Source organism: Mobula birostris, chromosome 11 (genome assembly GCF_030028105.1).
Source record: "Mobula birostris isolate sMobBir1 chromosome 11, sMobBir1.hap1, whole genome shotgun sequence".
Lineage (NCBI taxonomy): Eukaryota > Metazoa > Chordata > Chondrichthyes > Myliobatiformes > Myliobatidae > Mobula > Mobula birostris.
In genome coordinates this window covers 18,866,407-18,888,613 of record NC_092380.1, presented here as the reverse complement: position 1 = coordinate 18,888,613, position 22,207 = coordinate 18,866,407, and the positions used below count along the sequence as shown (strand labels likewise).

At 38.9% G+C, this 22,207-nt stretch overlaps 1 protein-coding gene across 2 annotated transcripts in view; it reads right to left on the bottom strand.

Moving 5' to 3' along the window:
• The window catches only part of LOC140204903 (probable ATP-dependent RNA helicase DDX17), a 31,315-nt gene that overhangs the window by 3,763 nt on the left and 5,345 nt on the right, over positions 1 to 22,207 (bottom strand). For both annotated transcript variants that reach the window (XM_072271835.1, XM_072271836.1), the window contains exons 4-12: positions 21,270 to 21,403; positions 19,118 to 19,183; positions 18,165 to 18,306; positions 17,087 to 17,247; positions 16,734 to 16,906; positions 16,528 to 16,638; positions 15,942 to 16,003; positions 13,534 to 13,593; positions 7,235 to 7,468 (exon numbers count right to left, since the gene is read on the bottom strand). In XM_072271835.1, the coding sequence (XP_072127936.1) occupies positions 7,235 to 7,468; positions 13,534 to 13,593; positions 15,942 to 16,003; positions 16,528 to 16,638; positions 16,734 to 16,906; positions 17,087 to 17,247; positions 18,165 to 18,306; positions 19,118 to 19,183; positions 21,270 to 21,403 (1,143 nt within the window). The remainder of the gene's footprint in view (positions 1 to 7,234; positions 7,469 to 13,533; positions 13,594 to 15,941; positions 16,004 to 16,527; positions 16,639 to 16,733; positions 16,907 to 17,086; positions 17,248 to 18,164; positions 18,307 to 19,117; positions 19,184 to 21,269; positions 21,404 to 22,207) is intronic.

The following is a 22,207-nucleotide window of genomic DNA, read 5'->3' as shown; positions in this document are numbered from 1 at the left end:
ACTACGAAGCTCCAAATAACTCTGCAACCCCACTGCTTCAGCTCATTCTCTCAGGCACACAAAAATCTATCTGGTAGAGCACAACTGATTGGCTTCCCAGCCACAGTACATCAAAATTTGCAAAAGCTCAGGTCTGCTTTTGCACAGAACTGACAGCATCACCTATCTGACCATTCCATAATACTGCACATCTGCCCTTTTACCTTAAGGAGAAATGCAAGATTGCTTAGATAATTTTGTAATAAAAATGGGGAAAACAAGCTTTAAACCACGTAGCTTTAAACACAAAACTAATAAAGCCAATTTATTACAATAAACCCAAGTAAAAATGCTGGAAACAGTATGTGCGAAATGTGAGACAGTTAAAGGGTGTGGGGTAGGAAACATTGAAAGGATGCACATTCCCAAGAACTACAGCACAGAAATAGGCACTACACCCCACTATACCTGTGTCGACCATGATACAAATCTCATTCCACCTGCCTGCACATTGCTCATTCATTTGTGTCTAAAATGCTTCAATGCCACAATCATATCTGATTCCCCCCACCTCCCCTGCCAGAGCATTCTAAACAGTTACCACTGTGTTATAAAAAAGCAACTGCTTTGTACAACTCATTTACACTTTCCCTTTCAGCTTAAATCCATGTCCTCCAGTACTTTAGATTTTCACACTGGGGAAAGACTCCATCTACCACATCTATACCATCAATTTTAACTAGATACCTCATACTGGAAGTTAGCTTTGCTTCTCTCTCCACAGATACTGCCTTGAGCTGCCCAATATTTCCAGCATTTTATGTTTCTCTTTCAAATCCTTCATGTTGTGTGCAGACTCTGACTATAAGGGCAAGCTTGGTTTCAGTTTAAAGCTCCTTTCATTTTCAATTATAGGAAGATGCAAGTGGCAAACAAGGCTCGCATTTATTTGAGGTAATCTGGTTATTTGGAACGTGGAGCTTGGTGAGCTAAAGCGATGGAAATAAATATTCTATGATAGGTAGTATGTGGGGGTTAGAACTGCACTTGATTACCAAGTTATAAGGAAAGCGGCATGGGGTAAATAATATTAAAGAACCTAATGGCTGTGGCAGAAACAGCACAAGAACTTCGGAAAGAGGCAGCTATTCTATTGGGATGGGCTTTACCTGAATTTAGTTGGGACCAGTTCCCAGCAAATTGAATTAGGCCCGTCGATTGGCTTTTAACTAAATAGTTGGGGGTACGTGGTTTGCATGCAGGATATTTAGAAAACTGAAGGAAAAATTTTCAACATAATTGTATAAGGGCTAAGAGTGTTATAAAAGCGAGCCTGAAGGCCTTGTGTGTCAATACAAGGGGCATTCGTAACAAGGTGGATGAATTAAAAGTGCAGATTGTTATTAATGAATATGATATAGTTGTGTTCACAGAGACATGGCTCCAGGGTGACCAGGGATGGGAGCTCAACATTCAGGGATATTCAATATTCAGGAGGGATAGACATGAAAGAAAAGGAGGTGAGGTGGCATTGCTGGTTAGAGAGGAGATTAACGCAATAGAAAGAAAGGACATTAGCCCGGAGGATGTGGAATCGATATGGGTAGAGCTGCATAACACTAAGGGGCAGAAAGCACTGGTGGGAGTTGTGTACAGGCCACCTAACAGTAGTAGTGAGGTCGGAGATGGTATTAAACAGGAAATTAGAAATGTGTGCAATAAAGGAACAGCAGTTATAATGGGTGACTTCTATCTACATATAGATTGGGTGAACCAAATTGGTAAAGGTGCTGAGGAAGAGGATTTCTTGGAATGTATGCGGGATGGTTTTTTGAACCAACATGTCGAGGAACCAACTAGAGAGCAGGCTATTCTAGACTGGGTATTCAGCAATGAGGAAGGGTTAATTAGCAATGTTGCCGTGAGAGGCCCCTTCGGTAAGAGTGACCATAATATGGTGGAATTCTTCATTAAGATGGAGAGTGACATAGTTAATTCAGAAATAAAGGTTCTGAACTTAAAGAACGGTAACTTTGAAGGTATGAGACGTGAGTTAGCTAAGATAGACCGGCAAATAACACTTAAAGGGTTGACGGTGGATATGCAATGGCAAGCATTTAAAGATCGCATGGATGAACTACAACAATTGTTCATCCCAGTTTGGCAAAAGAATAAACCAGGGAAGGTAGTGCACCCGTGGCTGACAAGGGAAATTAGAGATAGTATCAATTCCAAAGAAGAAGCACACAAATTAGCCAGAAAAAGTGGCTCATCTGAGGACTGGGAGAAATTCAGAGTCCAGCAGAGGAGGACAAAGGGCTTAATTAGGAAGGGGAAAACTGGCAGGGAACTTAAAAACTGACTGTAAAAGCTTTTATAGATATGTGAAAAGAAAAAGATTGGTTAAGACAAATGTGGGTCCCTACAGAGAGAAACAGGTGAATTGATTATGGGGAGCAAGGACATGGCAGACCAATTGAATAACTACTTTGGTTCTGTCTTCACTAAGGACGACATAAATAATCTTCCGGAAATAGTATGGGACAGAGGGTCCAGTGAGACGGAGGAACTGAGGGAAATACATGTTAGTAAGGAAGTGGTGTTAGGTAAATTGAAGGGATTAAAGGCAGATAAATCCCCAGGGCCAGATGGTCTGCATCTCAGAGTGCTTAAGGAAGTAGCCCAAGAAATAGTGGATGCATTAGTGATAATTTTTCAAAACTCTTTAAATTCTGGATTAGTTCCTGAGGATTGGAGGGTGGCTAATGTAACCCCGCTTTTTGAAAAAGGAGGGAGAGAGAAACCGGGAAATTATAGACCGGTTAGCCTCACATTGGTGGTGGGGAAAATGCTAGAGTCAGTTATCAAAGATGTGATAACAGCACATTTGGAAAGCGGTGAAACCATCGGACAAAGTCAGCATGGATTTGTGAAAGGAAAATCAGGTCTGACGAATCCCACAGAATTTTTTGAGGATGTAACTAGTAGAGTGGATAGGGGAGAACCAGTGAATGTGGTATATATGGATTTTCAAAAGGCTTTTGACAAGGTCCCACACAGGAGATTAGTGTGCAAACTTAAAGCACACGGTATTGGGAGTAAGGTATTGATGTGGATAGGGAATTGGTTGGCAGACAGGAAGCAAAAAGTGGGAATAAACGGGACCTTTTCAGAATGGCAGGCAGTGACTAGTGGGGTACCGCAAGGCTCAGTGCTGGGACCCCAGTTGTTTACAATATATATTAATGACTTAGATGAGGGAATTAAATGCAGCATCTCCAAGTTTGCGGATGACACAAAGCTGGGTGGCAGTGTTAGCTGTGAGGAGGATGCTAAGAGGATGCAGGATGACTTGGATAGGTTAGGTGAGTGGGCAAATTCATGGCAGATGCAATTTAATGTGGATAAATGTGGATAAATTTGCCACTTTGGTGGCAAAAACAGGAAAACAGATTATTATCTGAATGGTGGCTGATTAGGAAAAGGGGAGCTGTTAAGCATACTTTACGTATATGGTTTCAATTTCGAAGATTTTTTGGGTTTAATCAATTTATGTCAGCAAGTCCTATTATATCTAATTTCCTTTTTCAACCTTCCACTATGGATCAAGCTTACTTTGATTGGAAAACCAAAGGTATAGTACGTTTTCGTGATTTATTTTTGGATAATTGTTTCATGTCTTTTCATCAACTTTCTAATAAATATAACTTACCCAGATTTCACTTTTTTAAGGTATCTACAGATTAGGAACTTTTTAATTACTGCTTCTCCTAATTTTCCACACTCATATCCAATGGATACTTTGGAAAAAATTTTAGATCTAAATCTCTCTCAGAAAAGTGTTGTAGCAATTATTTATAATATAATTATGAACTTATGTCCTGATGTTTCCAATAAAATTAAAGCTGATTGGGAAAGAGAACTTAAGATTATTATACCGATTGAAAAATGGGAAAAAATTCTTCAATTGGTTAATTCATCCTCTATATGTGCTAAACATGTGTTGATACAGTTTAAAGTAGTGCACAGGGCTCATATGTCCAAAGATAAACTATCTCGTTATTATTCTCATATTAATCCTATATGTGATAGATGTCATTCTGAGATAGCCTCTTTAACCCACATGTTTTGGTCATGTCCTTTGTTGGAAAAATATTGGAAAGATATTTTTGATATTATTTCAATGGTTTTGAACACAGACTTACAACCTCTTCCAATTACTGCTGTTTTTGGATTACCAATGATAGACTCAAATTATTTAACCTCTTCAGCACGCCGGATGATTGCATTTCTTACTCTAATGGCTAGAAGATCCATTTTGCTGAATTGGAAAGAGATTAACCCTCCTACTATATTTCATTGGTTTTCACAAACTATGTTGTGTTTAATTTGGAAAAAATTAGAAGTGTGGTTTATGACCCTTCCATTAAACTTGAAAAAACTTGGAGGCCATTCATTCAGCATTTTCGTATGATGTAATTTGATCATTTCCAAACTTATTTTACTTCTCTGTGCTGTTGGTGAGAGGAATGGAGTCGTCGACACTAAAGTTTTCTTCTCTTCCATTTTTACGTTGTTAGAATTGCCCAAGTCTTTTTAGTTTAGTTGACTAATTCTGTTTAGTTTAGTTTTTCTTTTGGGGTGGGGTTTGTTCTTTTTTTTTCTATTTTTTTTCTTTTTCATGATTTTTTTCCAGTTTTTTTTGTTCTGTAGTATTCATTGTTATCCTACATGATTGGGAGTTTTGTCAATTTATACTATTTGGTTTTATAATTACTCATTTTAAGTACAACAATGTATCTCCATCTACTTGTATTATTGCTATGTTATGCTTATATTTTATGAAACTAATAAAAAGATTGAAAAAGAAAGGAAAAGGGGAGGTGCAACGAGACCTGGCTGTCATTGTACACCAGTCATTGAAAGTGGGCATGCAGGTACAGCAGGCGGTGAAAAAGGCAAATGGTATGTTGGCATTCATAGCAAGAGAATTCGAATACAGGAGCAGGGAGGTACTACTGCAGTTGTACAAAGCCTTGGTGAGACCACACCTGGAGTATTGTGTGCAGTTTTGGTCCCCTAATCTGAGGAAAGACATCCTTGCCATAGAGGGAGTACAAAGAAGGTTCACCAGATTGATTCCTGGGATGGCAGGACTTTCATATGATGAAAGACTGGATCGACTAGGCTTATACTCGTTGGAACTTAGAAGATTGAGGGGGGATCTTATTGAAACATATAAAATCCTAAAGGGATTGGACAGGCTAGATGCAGGAAGATTGTTCCCAATGTTGGGGAAGTCTAGAACGAGGGGTCACAGTTTGAGGAGAAAGGGGAAGTCTTTTAGGACCCAGAGTAGGAAAAACTTCTTCACACAGAGAGTGGTGAATCTGTGGAATTCTCTGCCACAGGAAACAGTTGAGGCCAGTTCATTGGCTATATTTAAGAGGGAGTTAGATATGGCCCTTGTGGCTAAAGGGATCGGAGGTATGGGGGGGGGGGGGGGAAGGCTGGTACAGGGTTCTGAGTTGGATGATCAGCCATGATCATACTGAATGGCGGTACAGGCTCGAAGGGCCGAATGGCCTACGCCTGCACCTATTTTCTATGTTTCTATGTTTAAAAAACAAAGTAATTAACCGAAGTGCTCAAGTACAAGACACAGAAAACCTTCTAGAAATAGTGGAGAACTACTGGTCTGGAATAAATGAGCTCAAAGAAATAAGCACTAGTTTACAATTAATGAGACTAAAAGCTGATGATACATTGGCAGTGTCTCATCCTCCAAAATAATTACAGATGCTATAACAGTTTCCACAGATTGAAAAGGAGGGAATCCAAGCGCACACTGCATTATGACAATTCAGATTATGGAAATTCATCCTGAGTTCAAAAAGCCAGGGAAAAGAATGAAAAAATCCCTCACAATATTTACATGGGAAAGAAATAAATTACATTTCCTCAATCAGCAATTCTTGATGCATGCATAGATGATGTGGATTTGTTATTTAGAAAACTGTGATATGAAAAAGAAATCAGCTGTATACCCCCACTTGCTAAGGAGGGAGAGGTAAAGCAGGAATCTATAGATCAATCAGCCTGACATCAGTAGAATAGAAAACAATGGAATGTATTGTTAAGGAAGAAGGGCACTTGGAATGCTGGACAGAATCAGAAAGGATTTGTTGGGAGTTCAGAAGTTGCAAGCAACAGAACAGACAAGGGAAAACCAGTGTTGGTCTTGGACTTTCATAAGGCACCACAGAGGATATTATTAAACAAAATTACACCATGGTGTTTGTGGCACTACATTGATTTTAATTTAAGATTAATTCCTGGATAAAAATAAGTAATGAACAAGTCAGTTCCTAGTTGGGAGACTGTGACCAATGGAGTGCCAAAGAGCTAAGTGCTGGGCCAAGTCCTTCACAACTTAAATCAATAATTTTGGGTATGTATAATCAACTTGTTTGTTGAATATACAAAGCTAACTAGCAGGTTGGGCTCTGAAAAGCATGCAAAGATGCTTAGGGATATGGATGTGTGGCAGGACATAAGGGACTAAATGAACTACTACTTCAAGAAATGGCAGCAAATACCTCATTATGGACTATGGCTTGCTGCTAAATACCAGCAATTCTTGACACCCAGAATTCCCATTGAGTTTAGGATTCCCACTAATCCACAATCTTTCTAGACTGAATGCCACAGGTTATTTTCCAACTGTAGTCTGACGCCAGGGCTGCACAGAATTGTGATTCTAGGATTCTAATATTTCTGAAGATCTTTAGAGAGGTCTAACAATTGAAGCAACCCCTGAAAACAAGTTAACTGAAGTAATTCTGCAGAAGCTGAGTTCTTGATCACATCTGTTAGCAGCAAACATGGCAAATGCTGGTTTGGCAGTTCCAGAGGTACCTTTAAAAACACTGTCCAACTATGGAGAAGCTTAAAAGCAAGATTCAGGTCTTTGTGCTCAAGGTGAGTAATCAATATTTTAAACAGGAAGAGTCACACAATTTAGATTTTATCTGACACCAAGGTAGCTTTACATATTGTTGTTACTACAGTGCAGATCCCAAGCTGTTCATTTAAAATATTAATCACTTTAACTTGAAAGACACTGATAATCTTGTACAATTGCAGTCAATTCCACACAACAGGCCTGTAAGCAAGATGACAGCTCCACTGAAGAAGCATTACCTGGTGTCTCAGCTGGATTTTATAGTTTCCAAAGTAAAACAAAAGCACTTACCTCTTCCACTTCCTCTTCCATGATCAACAAGCTGTAGCAGCTTTGGATTAATAGCTTGGCTGGCCTCTTCCAATACCTTGATCAGCTCCCTAGCTTGTTTCACATTGCCTGGTGTGAAGAAGGTGTAGGCTGTGCCTTTATTTGTACTGCGAGCTGTACGACCAATGCGATGTACGTAGTCTTCAGAGGAATTGGGGTAGTCGTAATTGATGACAAATTTGATGTCTTCCACGTCTGTAAAAGCAGAATTGCAGTGTGGTGTGGAAAGGTGGGGGATGTGCCAGTTTGAACCAGCACAAGCAGTACACCACAACAGCCAGGTAGAAAGAAGAGTTAGAACAAGATTTAGTACAAGCACCCCTTACAGTCCATGTTTACAGTATTGGCCTTCCATGCAAAGAGCTTAAACCCACACCATGCTTTGAGCAAAAACTTCACAAACCAAAAGGCAGAACACTGAGCACAAAAGTATAAAACAAATTTATTACTGTCCCACATTCAGTGTTCAGAACCCTAATACACCCACCTCAAGAAAATGGAAAAACTGAGGCCTGTTTCATTGAGTAAGCCTGCTCCTCTTTGCTTAAGTTGCAGCTATAAAGTGGAAGACTTATTTGATTTTCTATCAATTTCTAACTATTTTACTCACTAGGTGGATATAAATCTGAGTGAGGAGAAACTTGAGATTGAAATAAGACTTTACAAAAGACCGTGCCATCTTTTAAACAATTCCAAGGAATTGTATGTTCATTCTCATCTCAAAGTTCAAATACTACCATAACCTTTGCTTTTGTGCTTCCTGTAACAATTGAACTAAATGGCTAAAAAGTTGTTCAGCGTTTCAAATATCTATTTGCTGCAACAATTAAACCTTTAAAATAGATCAGGAGCAGCTTAGGTCTAAAGCAACACTATGCCGCCAAGCTCAACCGTTTTTGAAGTCAGATGAAGCCAATCACATTGTACCACCTCACATCCTGCTTTCCATTATTAAAGTACACAGGGACAATAACCAAGAACCAATGAAATATCAAAACCTTTACACATTGAAAATATATCTCAGATGACACATGGAAGAACACTTGAAAATATCCTCTGAAATTCCCACTATGAATCTGACAATCCATAAGCTTCAGAATTAAGTTCCAATCTATCCCTGACAACTGACACCTCCAAGCAACATTCACCAAATTTTATGAACCACCAATAACACTTAACAGAAGAATGCATGCTTTAAATCTATGTTTAGACTACCACTCTGGAAAAGAAACCTGTGGGCAAAAATACAGATTAGATAAATTCACACATTACTGCCTGAACCTCTATATATATAATTTTTTTTAAATAAACAGCAGTACACAGGTATTCCACCACTTTACCATATTTAAAATACTATTTCAATGGACACAGTTACAAAAAGGGGCAATTTTTTTAAAGATCTGGAAGACCCAGAGATAAGGCTACTTTTCGCACAATGAAGACTAGACCAATCTTCACCAAAGGTCCAAAACAAAACCAGTTCAAATTTCAGTGCAAAATAACATTATTTAATTCTGGCCTAAATAGGTAGTAAAGGAATACTCCCTTCTTGTCTTCTTAATGTAGCATTATTATAAATCTTCAAACATTATGGTTGTCAGGGTTAGAAATTACCATAGCATCACTGGTCCATGAAAATCAGAATCAATCTGCACAAAACCAAGGTGGACCATAACTGGTAATACTGGATCTGGACACGCTACTCTCAATAGAAAAACTATTATCATTTCAGGGAAGTTCATTAACACATATCAAAAGAAGTCACCTTTTGTTCAGATTATGAAAACTAGAAAGATCAAGTGCTGTTTTTGAAATGATAATACTGTAAATGGCAGATTACTTGGTAGCCCAATTGCAAATCCACGTCATATTAAATATAAACCTCTGAATAACCAAGAGGAAAGGTATCAACATCCAAAACCCAGGAGATTAGAACTACAAAAACTACAAGGATTTGTTATGGAGCTGAAAGATTGTGATCCATCCCAGCTTAGACTATTACACTGCCACCCACTACAGTACAATCACTACTTGGACCATTATAATGACCAGCATTAAAATCTATCCTGATATTTGTGAATGAGGATTCAAAGTTGGTTAATCCAACATCATCTGGGGTTCAGTTTGTAAAATGACAGAGGCGCTGGAATACAGAATCCTGATCTTCGATGTAATTCATTCACTGCACTAAGCTAATGAAATCAGTTTGCTTACCAGTCACTGTATGGTAATTTTTAACCCAACAGACAACTCCAGATTTGGCATGTTGTCATTGAAATCCATACTTTAAAGTTGAAATCCAGAATAAATTTCGACTTCCTCCCTTCTGTGTTGAATAGTATTTACCAGTCCGATGCACACTCCCGTTTCTCTGGTTCTGGCGGTCTCCTTTCGACCTCCGCCATGCGACACGGGACCAGTGGAGCTGGGAGAGCATGCATCGAGCATTCCCTTGTAGCGAGAAGTCTCACACGTTGGGATGGATGGCTTTTCTGCAGCCCGACTTTCATGTAGCACCAGAGGACCGCAGTCATTAAATAAGGTCCTCAAACCCAATCTCTCCAATAACTCCCAGCCCACACTGCATCTATTGCCCAGACTCAAATTATTTTTTTTCTTTACAATTTACTGACAAACTATTTTTCAAGTCTGTTTCTCATTACAAAAATGGGCTCAAGTTTCACTTGCTATTTCTTATTTCATTGGCGAGTGTTTCTATGTTGAATCCCAAGACAGCAATAAACAAGAGACAGAGAGGAAAAGTGTACACGAGAAATGAAAAATATTCATATTAAAGCACATATTGATATCAAATAGAAATGGACACATACTAATAATGTACACAAGATACAGATCTCAGGTAGCCAGCTTTGATCTGTACCCCATTCTAAAAGGGCAACTCCATTTATATCACAGTGAAGCCAAAAGCTTACACCATAATTGTAACCTACTGTGCAAAGTTGTTGCCAGCATCCTCCTTAGGTTCTAGTCTCATAATTCACATTCCAGGGTGCATTTTACACTTTAAGCTGTAAGTGATTGCAAAGCCCAATTATTTTCCCTACTTCCTGGATCATCAAGAACTCCAAAAAAATACTGGAAATTGAATATAGTGGCACCCTCTTATTGACTGAACAGTGGAATACCCTAAAAATAAAAGGAAGTGAAAAGAATACAAGAAAATCTACATAACAGCACCTGCGTGCCTGGCGATAACCCCACTTGGACTCTAGACCCTATGTTGGCTGACCTGTGTACTTCAAATTACAGATTTTTTTAAAGTATCCTATTATTTTGAGAAACAATCAGACTGACAAAACCAAACAACAACAATATTTGGTCATTTATGATGCAATACAAGAGTCTTCTTGTTCACCGTCTCTATTTTATCCCTGTCCAGTAGCATACTTCCCACTGACTGGCAAGAGATGGCTCTGATAGTGCAGCTGTGAAGACCTTCTGTGGAGTAACTCCTGCAAATCCAATCCTAGCTGATGATACAAAGGACAGGAAAGTTATTATGTTAAGGAATAGGGACAGGAAAAAGTATGGAACATTAAAGTCTAGATTCTCTCAAGTATCGTTTTGAATAAGTTTTAGCATAATCCTGCAACAGCCTGTATATAACATAAACTGCATATTAAAAAAAAAAATCTGAGCCCATTGTTAATGCCAGACTGGGAAAAATACTAGGTAACGCATCTGTTGTGGACATTTGATCAAAATGTGTCATAGCTATACTAGTTTTTATAATAGTCGAGCCTTCTTGGAAAGTTTTCCATACACAAAGCCCCAGACTCAAATATGCACCTTCAAGGTGGCACCTTGACAAAGTTGTCCATTGGCTCTCCTATGCCTCAGAAGAAATTTTTCCCAGCCTGATGTAATCAATAGGTAACAAGAAACAGACTGACCTAAATGAAATAGTTCTCAGTTTTGTATCAAATTCAACAGTGTCTAGGCAAGATGCAGAAAGCAGCAATCTACTCATTCCTACCTTCAAACCTTTTTGCAACCCGCTTTTCGGGCAGTGAAACCTCAGACAGGCCCAAGATGTAACCGGACAAGCCCCGACATGACGTCCTGTGAAGGTGAGGGAGATACTTGGCATGCTTGGCAGTAGGGGTTTCACAATAGTTGAGAGTAAACTGTTTGCACCACATTACTCCACTTCATAAGAAACCATACCCCGAAGATTGCAATAGAGCCACAAATCCACAATATTCCAGATGGATCAGTTGGCCTCTTGCTGCGAACCAGCGGGGATCAAGTAGTTTCTTCTGTATCCGTACTAAGAATGAGCAAACTGTTCCAACTGGAATTCCCCCATTAAGGGACATTTTTTCCAAAGATGACATAATCTAAACTTGTAGCCAAATCCTGCAGAGACCAAGGACACAATACTATTAATTCCTATCTTACTGCCTTTGCCCGTTAAAGGGGAGGTTATTTCGGAACAGTCTGTCCATCTCAGTCTGAAATAGTGGGCCAGTAACAGTCAGTCCATGCAGTCTTCCCATCCACATCAGTGGCTAGAAAGGTTTATTTCTAGCTCCAAGTCACTTAACAGATTGATTGCAGAACTGGCCTGCCATTTAAATGCAGTGCTCGGTGTGAAACCCCTAATCAGCAGACATTTCCACACGCCCCTTAGTTTCAGCAAGTAAACCAATTATCAGGTGTGTCAAATTTGAATGAGGGGAGAAAGTCAGATTTCAACAGGGGAATTTTGGTTCTGCTTTCAATTTTCTGATCTTGGAATTGGCTTGTGCTGGTTTTAAATGAACAGGGCTTCAGATAATGATGCTTGCCGGTAAAATATTAAGATTGTACTGGATTCCAGCAGTTAGAAAATTAAAGCCGTATAGTTGTAAAAGAGCTCTTCTGGACTAAACTGGGGACATATCATGTTAAGTTGCATCCGCCTCTTTAAAAAAGAAAGTTAATCCTAACCCATTTCAACACCAATTATCAGAATACCCACAAATATTGCAGGCTGCGTCAACTATCAGAACTACTCCATGGTAGTCACTTACAAATACAAGCTCGTTAATCAAAACTGCTTCAGCAAGTCAGTAAAAAGTATTTTACCTGTGCACATATAGCACATCAGTACTGTTGCCAACCTACCAAATACCAAACTGCCTGCATCTGTGAAGAAAACAAGCATTTTGTTTAAATAATACAAACCAATGACATTAGTATATAACAAAAACATGCTTCAAAGGGAATGCTTCAATGTCCCTTAATGGGCATCTGAATTGCACCAGTGTAGTCTCCAAACTTCTAATATGTATTCCCCTACATTATTGCATATCATACTGTCACTCTTACAGTGTCATATACATTACACTGAAAAACTGCTGTTCTGTAGGAAGCAACTGATATCATGATATGGATTCCATTCATTTAATTGAAATTCACAGTTCAAAAGTAATCTAGATAGGTGTTAACTCCTAATAACTTTATACCTGGCATTAAACTGCCCTGTGGTTAAATATTAAACCTGGTGACCACCCAAAAATAAACACTACTAAATACTTATATCTGCTTCTTCCTTAGCGACAAAACCAAGACTCTTATCTAAATCGAGAGTTCACAGTGCACATAGCCATTAATCCAGCCCCATTGTACACTAATCTGGTGTAGATGGGGAAGACTACCTGGAACTAAAATGGATAAAGCTCCACTGGTTCAGTACTACACTATGCTAGTTTGATAGGCAAGTCAAGATGTTTAAGATATTCTCTTCAAAAGTGGCAGGGAGTGGGGCTTCAATTCCAAATGAGCAAGCCATGCTGGAAATCCAGTCAGTTGACAAACACACCATCTGAAGACCCTATTTATTTTAATGAACCAATCTGCTGCAGAGGTTGAACCAGACAGTGCCAGGGCGAGCTGGATAACGGCAGATGGGGTAAACATTATCCGTAGACCCCAAATTTTGGACAGCCAGCCCAGTGCATAGGGGTTAAAGGCCCCACATGGTAAGGCTAAGCTTGGTTTATGTAGGTGGCGGTAGATGGATATCTCCTCTCCCTCTTGGTGCTCGTTTTGTCATGCCTAGGCCTTGCCGCAGGCCTGTACCTTAATATAAAAACAAAGAGATATTTTAAAAAACAAAATTAAGCCACTTAGTTAACATACTCAAGATGGTGAGGATATCATGGTTCGTCACTTTAACTACAATCTCTCCCAAGTCAGAAAATTTCAGAGTCTGTTCTGAAAAGCATTTTTCTGTAAACAAGTCAAGTACAAACCTAAACCTCGAGATGCAACGTCAGTTGCAATAAGGATGGGTGCTTTTCCTGATCGGAATTCTGCAGAAAGAACAGAAAAGTGCTTTACTTAAAAAAGACAAAACCAGGATATTTTCTCTTTCAACTCCGTCATTTTTTCAGTTAATTTTAAGTGATTAAAATAGAAGCCAGCCTAAAGGATGCAGATTTTCCTGCAGAATATTCTTCCTCCAAGGAGAACAAAAGACAAACAATAATTTGTGCAGATCAGAATGATTTCTCATGTCCAAGTACAGGACATCAGCCCAAGACACTTCACACTAGATCACATAACAAATATATACCATTTGTCAAATATGTAAATTTTATGGAAACATAAGGCGTGCTCATCTCCCAGAATGTTCAACAGAAAGCGGAACATAGTCAAAGCGAGTACATAGTTGGCCTAACAACATTCAATAAAATTAAACAGCAGTTCAATGAACACAGTTATACTTAAAGTGACTGTTAACATATTAACCACTGCAAAGGGGGTGGTGCTTCTGGAGAATGGAACTGAACCCAATTTAATGCATTTATGCCAAGCAATGTAAATATTACATTTCCAGATTTAAAATACACAAATTTTTAAAACAGTCATGAACGGGGCAAAATTCAAAAGGTAAGAGCACAACCAAAGAACAGTTGTAAATATATAACATCTAAACAACCAGAGAAATAATCAAAATTAGCTAGAAATGTTCTGCTAGATACATTAATATTAAATATCACAAATCGGGATCAGTGAACTCCAGGTATTATCATTCCTCTTTGCTTGTGACCTTAAGATATCAGAAAGGGCAGTATAACTTATGTAAAGATCACTGTGAAGAGAGTCTACAGCTAGAAACAATTAACATTCTGCACTAGTGGCAGGATGAACAGAAAAGAAAAACCCATTTAGGGAGATAATGTAGAACCAGGCAGCATAGATTCAGTCATGCACAAATTCTGAAAGGTATTCAGATTAAGGATCAAATTTATTTTAATTTAAGAAAGCTCAAGTTTTAAGGAAATTAGCAGGATCAGAAAGTAATTAATGCATTAACAAAATAGGCAATAAAGGACAACCTAACAAAGATGGAAGGGGTGGAACAAAGATAAGGGTTATCCATGTGAAGCTACGATACACGTCACAGGCATCTAAGTAAAAGGAGTATTTAACTCTAATAATTACTACTGACAGGTTATTTTGAATATTGCCTACCTATCTTCTAAAATTTAAATTCAACAAGATGAAAGACTGAAATATTAACTGTTTCCTTCTCCGGAGATGTAGCCAGACCTGGTGAGTACAAGGAGCATTTCTGATTTTTATTCAGAGATGTAGCCTGAGTTGCTGAGTATACAGAGCATTTTTGGTTTTCATTTAACTTCCAGCATTAGCATTTTTGTGTTCTGTGGGAAAACAGGCATTAAGATGATGCTGATTCTAACTAATTAAGAAGTAAAAGAGCCAGACTGAATACGTTGACGTGGATATATACAATAGGATCGCAAGAGCCTGATAGTCAGTCAATCTGAAAAGTGTTCTGGGGCAGCACTGAGATAGTGGCACAATCCCGCTATCATGGGAATTGCTGCACTCCAAGGTTGGAAAAGTAACCTAGTTAATGAAGAAAAGCAAACTAGGTTTTAAATCAAGGCAGGCATAACAGTAGCAGAATGCAAATTTTGTGCCTGGTATTATCTGAGGTACCAGGGAGTTTTCCTTTCAGAGTAAATAGTTTAGTCCAAAAATGTTCAATGGACGAAAGACTCCTCTCTAAGTTCTTATGTATTATGAAACCCGCTTTTGATCTGTAATGAGTAAGGACGTATTAAAAAATTTTAAAAAAGCTGCAGTTCATGTAATGTTTAAGCAACTTATTACAATATTCATGTGAGCACTGACTGCATTTTGTTATTTATAAAAACTTTGCTTGCAACAGTCAAATATGAAAGTACAATCCGCTCCCCCCCCCCCGCCCTCCATCTTTGGCGATTCCAGGAAGAGGCTGACATATGAAGAAAGGTTAAGCAAGTTGATCCTCACGGAAGCTCAGGAGAGCGAAGTGACCTTCTTGAAACTAACATTCTGAAGGGGATTGGTAATGGATTGTTTTTCCTCAAGGTGGGTATATACAAGCAGGAGGAATAGCTTCAGCCACCAGTTTCAGGTGGAGATGGGGAGGGATGTCTTTTACAGCTAGAAATTCTCAAAATCCTTTACCCTAAAAAGATGCGGAGACAGCATCACTAGATATAATCAAGATAGAGATTGACAGATATTTAAAATAAAAAGGAGTCAGAAAGATTGGGCAGAAGATTTGATCAACCACAACAGTGACAAAGTAAACTCAAGGACAAAGTGGCCTACTTCTGTTTCTTACGTTATTTAATATTCTTACCATTAAGGACCCAATCTCTTTCTGGCTGACTTTTATCTCCATGAATGCACATCGCTGGCCAACTGAAAGAAGGAAAAAAAAATGTTGTTCAATCTTTTATGTGACACAGCCCAACATAACACTACTGTTTCTAATTTTCCAAGTGTAAACACAGGTTTGCTCTCCTATCCACCACTCCATCAGCACCAGCATTCATCTATTCTGCCACATATTGTACCAAATGCCTACCACAGAAAGAACACCTAATCCTTTAGTGTACTGCACCCAAATCTTGCAACTCTTTATCACTAACCTGAAATGGTAACCAATTTCCTCCTTCATAGCTGCCGCCCAAATGCTGAGAATCTTTATTTTAAGTTTCTATTTCAGATTTTGAGCAGTGATTTTTTTTTTGATTTTTCCATTAACTATATAACCACAATGGCTTTCATCCAGTCAATTATGGTACTCCACTTAAACTAGTAATCACAGGAAATAATTTAAAGATACCTGAACTACACTTTGGAATACAACAAGAAATCTAGATTCTCTTTAACATTTATAAGCTAATTGTTCTGGCTCTGAGTTCATGACAGCTAAAGCATACCCATCTCTTCTCATCCTACGGGTCAAGTCATCACAGCGACGCTTGGTTTCTACAAAGATGATTGTTTTATTTTCTTTCTCTGCCATGATTTCTTCCAGCAGATGGAGCAATCTACAATTAAACACAAATTCAAACATCACAGTTTTTATATACCACAAAACTCGACTTCAGCAAGATAATAAATTATAAAGAAGATTACAACTCACTTCAGGTCCTTCTCCGTCTCCTGACACACATCAACAATTTGAAGGATGTTGTGGTTGGCACTCAGTTCCAGGGCTCCAACATTGATCTGGATGTAATCCCGTAAGAAGTCCTCAGCTAGTTGTCTGACCTCTTTTGGCCAAGTGGCACTCCACATCAGAGTCTGTCTGTCCGGCTAAAAGAAACAAAGGAACGTTTTTTGGTCTCCACCATGAAACCATGTCACCAATTATGATTTCCCATAATTTCTAATCCCCTGAATACTCTGTCATTACTTTCCACTGTGACAGAATGAGGAATGTTTGGGTTCAAGGTATATAACAGCAATTGTTATAACAAGAAAAGGAAATCCTACCCGAATTTGCTCCACAATTTTCCGAATCTGAGGCTCAAAGCCCATATCCAACATACGATCAGCCTCATCAAGTACCAGGTAAGTGCAACGACGGAGATTAGTCTTTCCAGCTTCCAAAAAGTCAATCAAACGGCCTGGTGTTGCAATACAGATTTCCACTCCTAGAACAAGGCAAAAATACAACAGAAAGCAAATGATCCATCTTAAGCAACATCCTAGTGAATTTCTTCTCCAATTACAATCATGTTCTTCTGATACGTTGGCGATACTCTACTCCAGCGGAGAGCTAATCAATCAGTTATAAAGTTGTACTGTTAATAACACTATTACATTCAATGCTTAGGTGAAAGAACAGCATCAAATGGACCCTCTTTACCACCTTATCTAACTGTGCTGCCCTTAAAAGTATTCTTGGACTTACATATCTACATCAACCTCAATACTCAGAAGGCCCCATCACACACTGTGTATATCCTACCCAGCGAGTCTGCAAAAATGAAGTCTCATATTGTGATTAAATTCCAATCAGCCACTGCTGTTAATATCTTACCAAATCATCAAGGTCGTGGTTTGTCCAAAATCATGCTTCTTAACATCAACAACATAATTACCTGCATAATCTGCAAACTTGTAGTTGTACCTTCCTGTACTCATATCTGAATAGTTAACATAATTATAAACAGCAATCTCTATAGTATACACATATATTAATTAAAGGCTTCCAATCATAAAAGCACCCTTCTCTACCATCATCCTGTCCCTACTGCCAAGCCAATTTTAAACCTAATTTTCCAACTTTCCCTGGATTCCCTGGGCCCCAACTTTTAGGACCACTCTTCAATATGGTAACTGGTCGAAGACCTTATATAAGCCCATGTTAACTGTATCAACTGCACTGCTCTCAACAGTACTCTTTTTTACTCTTTTAAAATAAGCTCAATGATGGACTAGGAAGGCCTGAAATTACACAAGTAGCCACAGAGCTTCAGAGTAAGATCAACATATACAATAGGCCCCAGGATCTGCACAGACATAATCCTGTGAAACAAAAAGTATGGCCTGTCGTTGTCCCACATACCTCTCTCCAGGTCCCGGATCTGAGGGCCTTTAGGGGCACCACCATAAATACAGGTACTCTTTATTCGTGAAGATTTCCCATAGTCTTCAGCAACCAGTTGCACCTGCTGCGCTAGCTCTCGTGTTGGTGCCAACACCAAGCACTGTGGAAGGAGAAACACAGAAATACTCTCAGTACCCAGTTACAGAACAGTACAGCACAGGAACAGGCCCTTTGGCCCACAATGTTGTGCCAAACCAGTTAAAAGGTCAATCAAACCTGCCCCCCTCCCCAAAAACCAATCCTTCCTATCTACACAACATCCATATCCCTCCATCTACCTCATTTCCGTGTGCCTATATGAACATCTCTTGAAGGCCTCTTAATGTATTTACATCCCAGGAATCCACCACACTGAGTAAAAAAAACTTAAAACTCTCACATCCCCCCTTTGAACCTACCCCCTCTCACCTGGGAGAAGAAACAGGTCATGCAATTCTATTTCATAATACTGTATCTCCCTTGGTATCCAAGATTCAAACAGGCTAGACATTGAATATACTCAACTCAACACAGAGCTAGTAACTGAAATGCTTTAACTGCTGAGAATAATTAGCAGGCTAGATAGCATCTGTAGAAATCGGAGGTGGAAGTAAGAGTGTTTTCCAGCAGTTCATTTTTTTGTTCACTCTAGTTTCTCCAATTCCTTTACAGAAAATTCACAACCCAACAGATGGAGCCGGTGAGCTTAGGGCTCTTAATACCAGGTCGCCCACTGAATGCTGGGTTTTTCAGATTTCCAAGTTCCCTACAAGTTCTGTTTAGATTGCTCTTATATAGGGCAATAGGAGCTTAAGGCATCTTTAAATGTCATAATTTGGTGAACTTACTCCCAACTATAAACCTACCATAGAAAACAAGCAATTTAAGAAAAATACTCGTAATGTAACTTAAGTCTAAATTAAAGAACTTACAATGGGGCCGTCACCTCGCTCGAGGAATGGCTGGTGGTTAATGTGTACGATGGCTGGCAATAAATACTGGAAATTAAAGAAATCCTCAGTCACAAATTAATCATTTAATATATTTACTTACAAGATGATTTAACTCTTCTATTAAAACGACCAAAAATGAATTTTGTAATGCCACCTAAACTAAATCTTCTGTATATTCAAACTAACCAATACAATGTGCCTGCTGCTCTTGTCCTAGACAGACAAACAGGCCGTGAACTTGGAAGATACTGTCAGAGCCACCCAGGCAAGGAATTGGAGTGCATTTTGTAGAAGGCTGCACAGCTTGTGCCCATACAAGTTTTACCATGGCCCATTGATGCCACTTGAAATTCTGCCTTCTTGGTGTTAGCAGTCACTCTCAGCTCTGAATTTCATCTTCCAACACTCTGCTAACGACTGAGTGTAGAACACACTGCAATCCAAACTGGCTAATTACCAAATACCGAGGCAACTTGCCTCATTGTTCAGTAGATGTCACAATTATAACTGCACTGGAACATTTCAGCTAAAAGCATGCCTAGTTCTGCAGTGCAAGTCTAGTTCTATAGTTGGGACATTATCTTTTCCCACAGCCTTTACAGAGAATCCATCCCTTAGGGCGTTCAGATGTTTCTGAATATCATCAGGGAGGAGGCTATATAGCTTCCAAACCAGGACTAACCAGACTCAAAAACAGTTACTTTCCCAAGGCAGTAAGGCTGATCAACATCTCCACCCACTAACCCACCTCTCCACACCCCCAACCGTCTCTACTTTATCATCTTTTGTTAGTCACCTTATGTACAGCCACTCCTTTGCCTAATGCCAATTTATGGACATATAATTCATAAATATATAACTGATATCTTCAGTATGTATTCAATACCATGTAGAAGTCTCAGGCACATATACATATAGCCCTGAGACACCAAGCAAGGTCATTTGATTCCAAACAAGTGGCTTATTGATTTTACAGAATCTCTCTCCAGTGCTTCCCACCCCTTCCCAATCATGATATTCCCCCCCACACCTCCCTATCCCCTTTCTGTCCACAAAAGAGACCCACATCGGAATCAAGCTTATCATTCACATATGTCATTAAATTTAAACAACAGGAATTCTGCAGATGCTGGAAATTCAAGCAACACACATCAAAGTTGCTGGTGAACGCAGCAGGCCAGGCAGCATCTGTAGTTAGAGGTGCAGTCGACGTTTCAGGCCGAGACCCTTCGTCAGGAAGAAGCAACTTTGATGTGTGTTGCTGTCATTAAATTTGTTTTTTTCTGTGGCAGCAGTACAATGCAATACATAAAATTACTATAGTACTGTGCAAAAATTTTAGGCACCCCTGCTATATATGTGCCCAAGACTTTTGCACAGTATCATATTTACAATACTTTTTTAAAAAAATTATCATGGTGTCCTTTATATTATTGTCCTTTTTTGTGCTGCATCCGATCTGGAGTAACAATTATTTTGTTCTCCTTTATATTTGTGTACTAGAAATGACATAAAATAATACTGAATATCAAGCAATAAATGGAATCAGATGGAGACTGGCTTCATAAGCCGAAATGGATCATTCATTCATTCAATGTCAGTGGATGGTCATGACTGTGAGTACTTCCTGCCTTGACATTAACACTCATGAGTTCCCTCCACTTATTGCATGTTTAATTGCCCACCATTTTTGACTAGATGTGAATGTGACAGGAGTGTAGAGCATTAATTTGATCTGGATTGTTGAATCACTATCCCTGAAATACTGCACGCTGCATTTCCTATTCAGAGCATCTGTAGTTTCCACAATACTGGCACTTAATTTTTTTGGCATCCCTGATGCTACTCCCAATATGCCTTTTGGCAGTCTGCACTGACCGAGAATTGAACCTCAGCTTCCCTGCAGCTGTGGTGACAGGAATATGGTGGGCCATAATGTTACTGACTGTGGTGTTCTACATTTGTGGCATCAATGAGAAAAATGAAAAGAAAACATTTTTGCAGCTATTGACATTGAAGGATTCAAACCTGCAGACCCCATTGCATGCTACCACAAAGAAAACTGTATTCAAGCGTTGCTTGCTCAAGTGGTAAACTAAGAATGAAAAGGAAAAATACTAGAAGTACGTACAGCCAGAGTTTTGCCAGATCCAGTCTGTGCAATTCCAACCATATCACGCCCACTAAGTGCTACCGGAAAGCCCTGGCACTGTATTGGCGTCGGCTCCACAAAATTCAGCGAACACAGAACATCCATCACATAGGCTAGGAAAAGTAGCAAAATATTAATGCTAGACACTTAAAAAAAATCTAGAATATAGTACAGTAAACCCAGTACCAGAGCAGAGAAATGCTGTGGCCAGGCTGATGTAATATTAACACTCCATCATAATGCAAATCAAAGGAGGTTTGCACTCTGACAGAGCTTCAGTATCAGAGATTTTGCTTTTCTCCATTAGTACCCCATCTTCTGTTCTCAGGTAACAAGTCTACTACCAGACAGTCCGGACTAAAATGCGTTCAGTGTGGTTACTGATGTCATACAACATGCTGTATCACAGTGAAAGCATGCACTCTAATCCTTCGTTTAACAGCAAATTATGAAAAATTTAACAAGATTATGAAAAAACTGCTCGACATCTAAAATGAAGCAAAACACGGGAAATATTCAGTTCAGACACTTTCTATGAAGAGAAACAGAGCTTTATGTTTCAGGTTGACAACTTTACATCAGAAGTAACAGGAACTTCATACAAATTACAGGAGTGACCTGATAAGGAATGTAGTACACACACAAAACACATCTAGATGAAGTAAAGCATTTCTGTTCAACTGTAATTAGTGCTACAGAATTCCCAACACACTAAACAAAATGTAGTCAAATACTAATGTGAAACTATATTGAAAACATTTGTTTTTAGATAAATACTTTCAGGAGAGCAGATCCCAAGCAGGAAGCTTAAGGTAAAATAATAACTGAAGAGCATTATAACTCAATTCCTTCAAAGTATTTAACTTTATGTCTCTTTGTCAGAACTAGATTCTTTTAACATTATCAATGGGACCTTG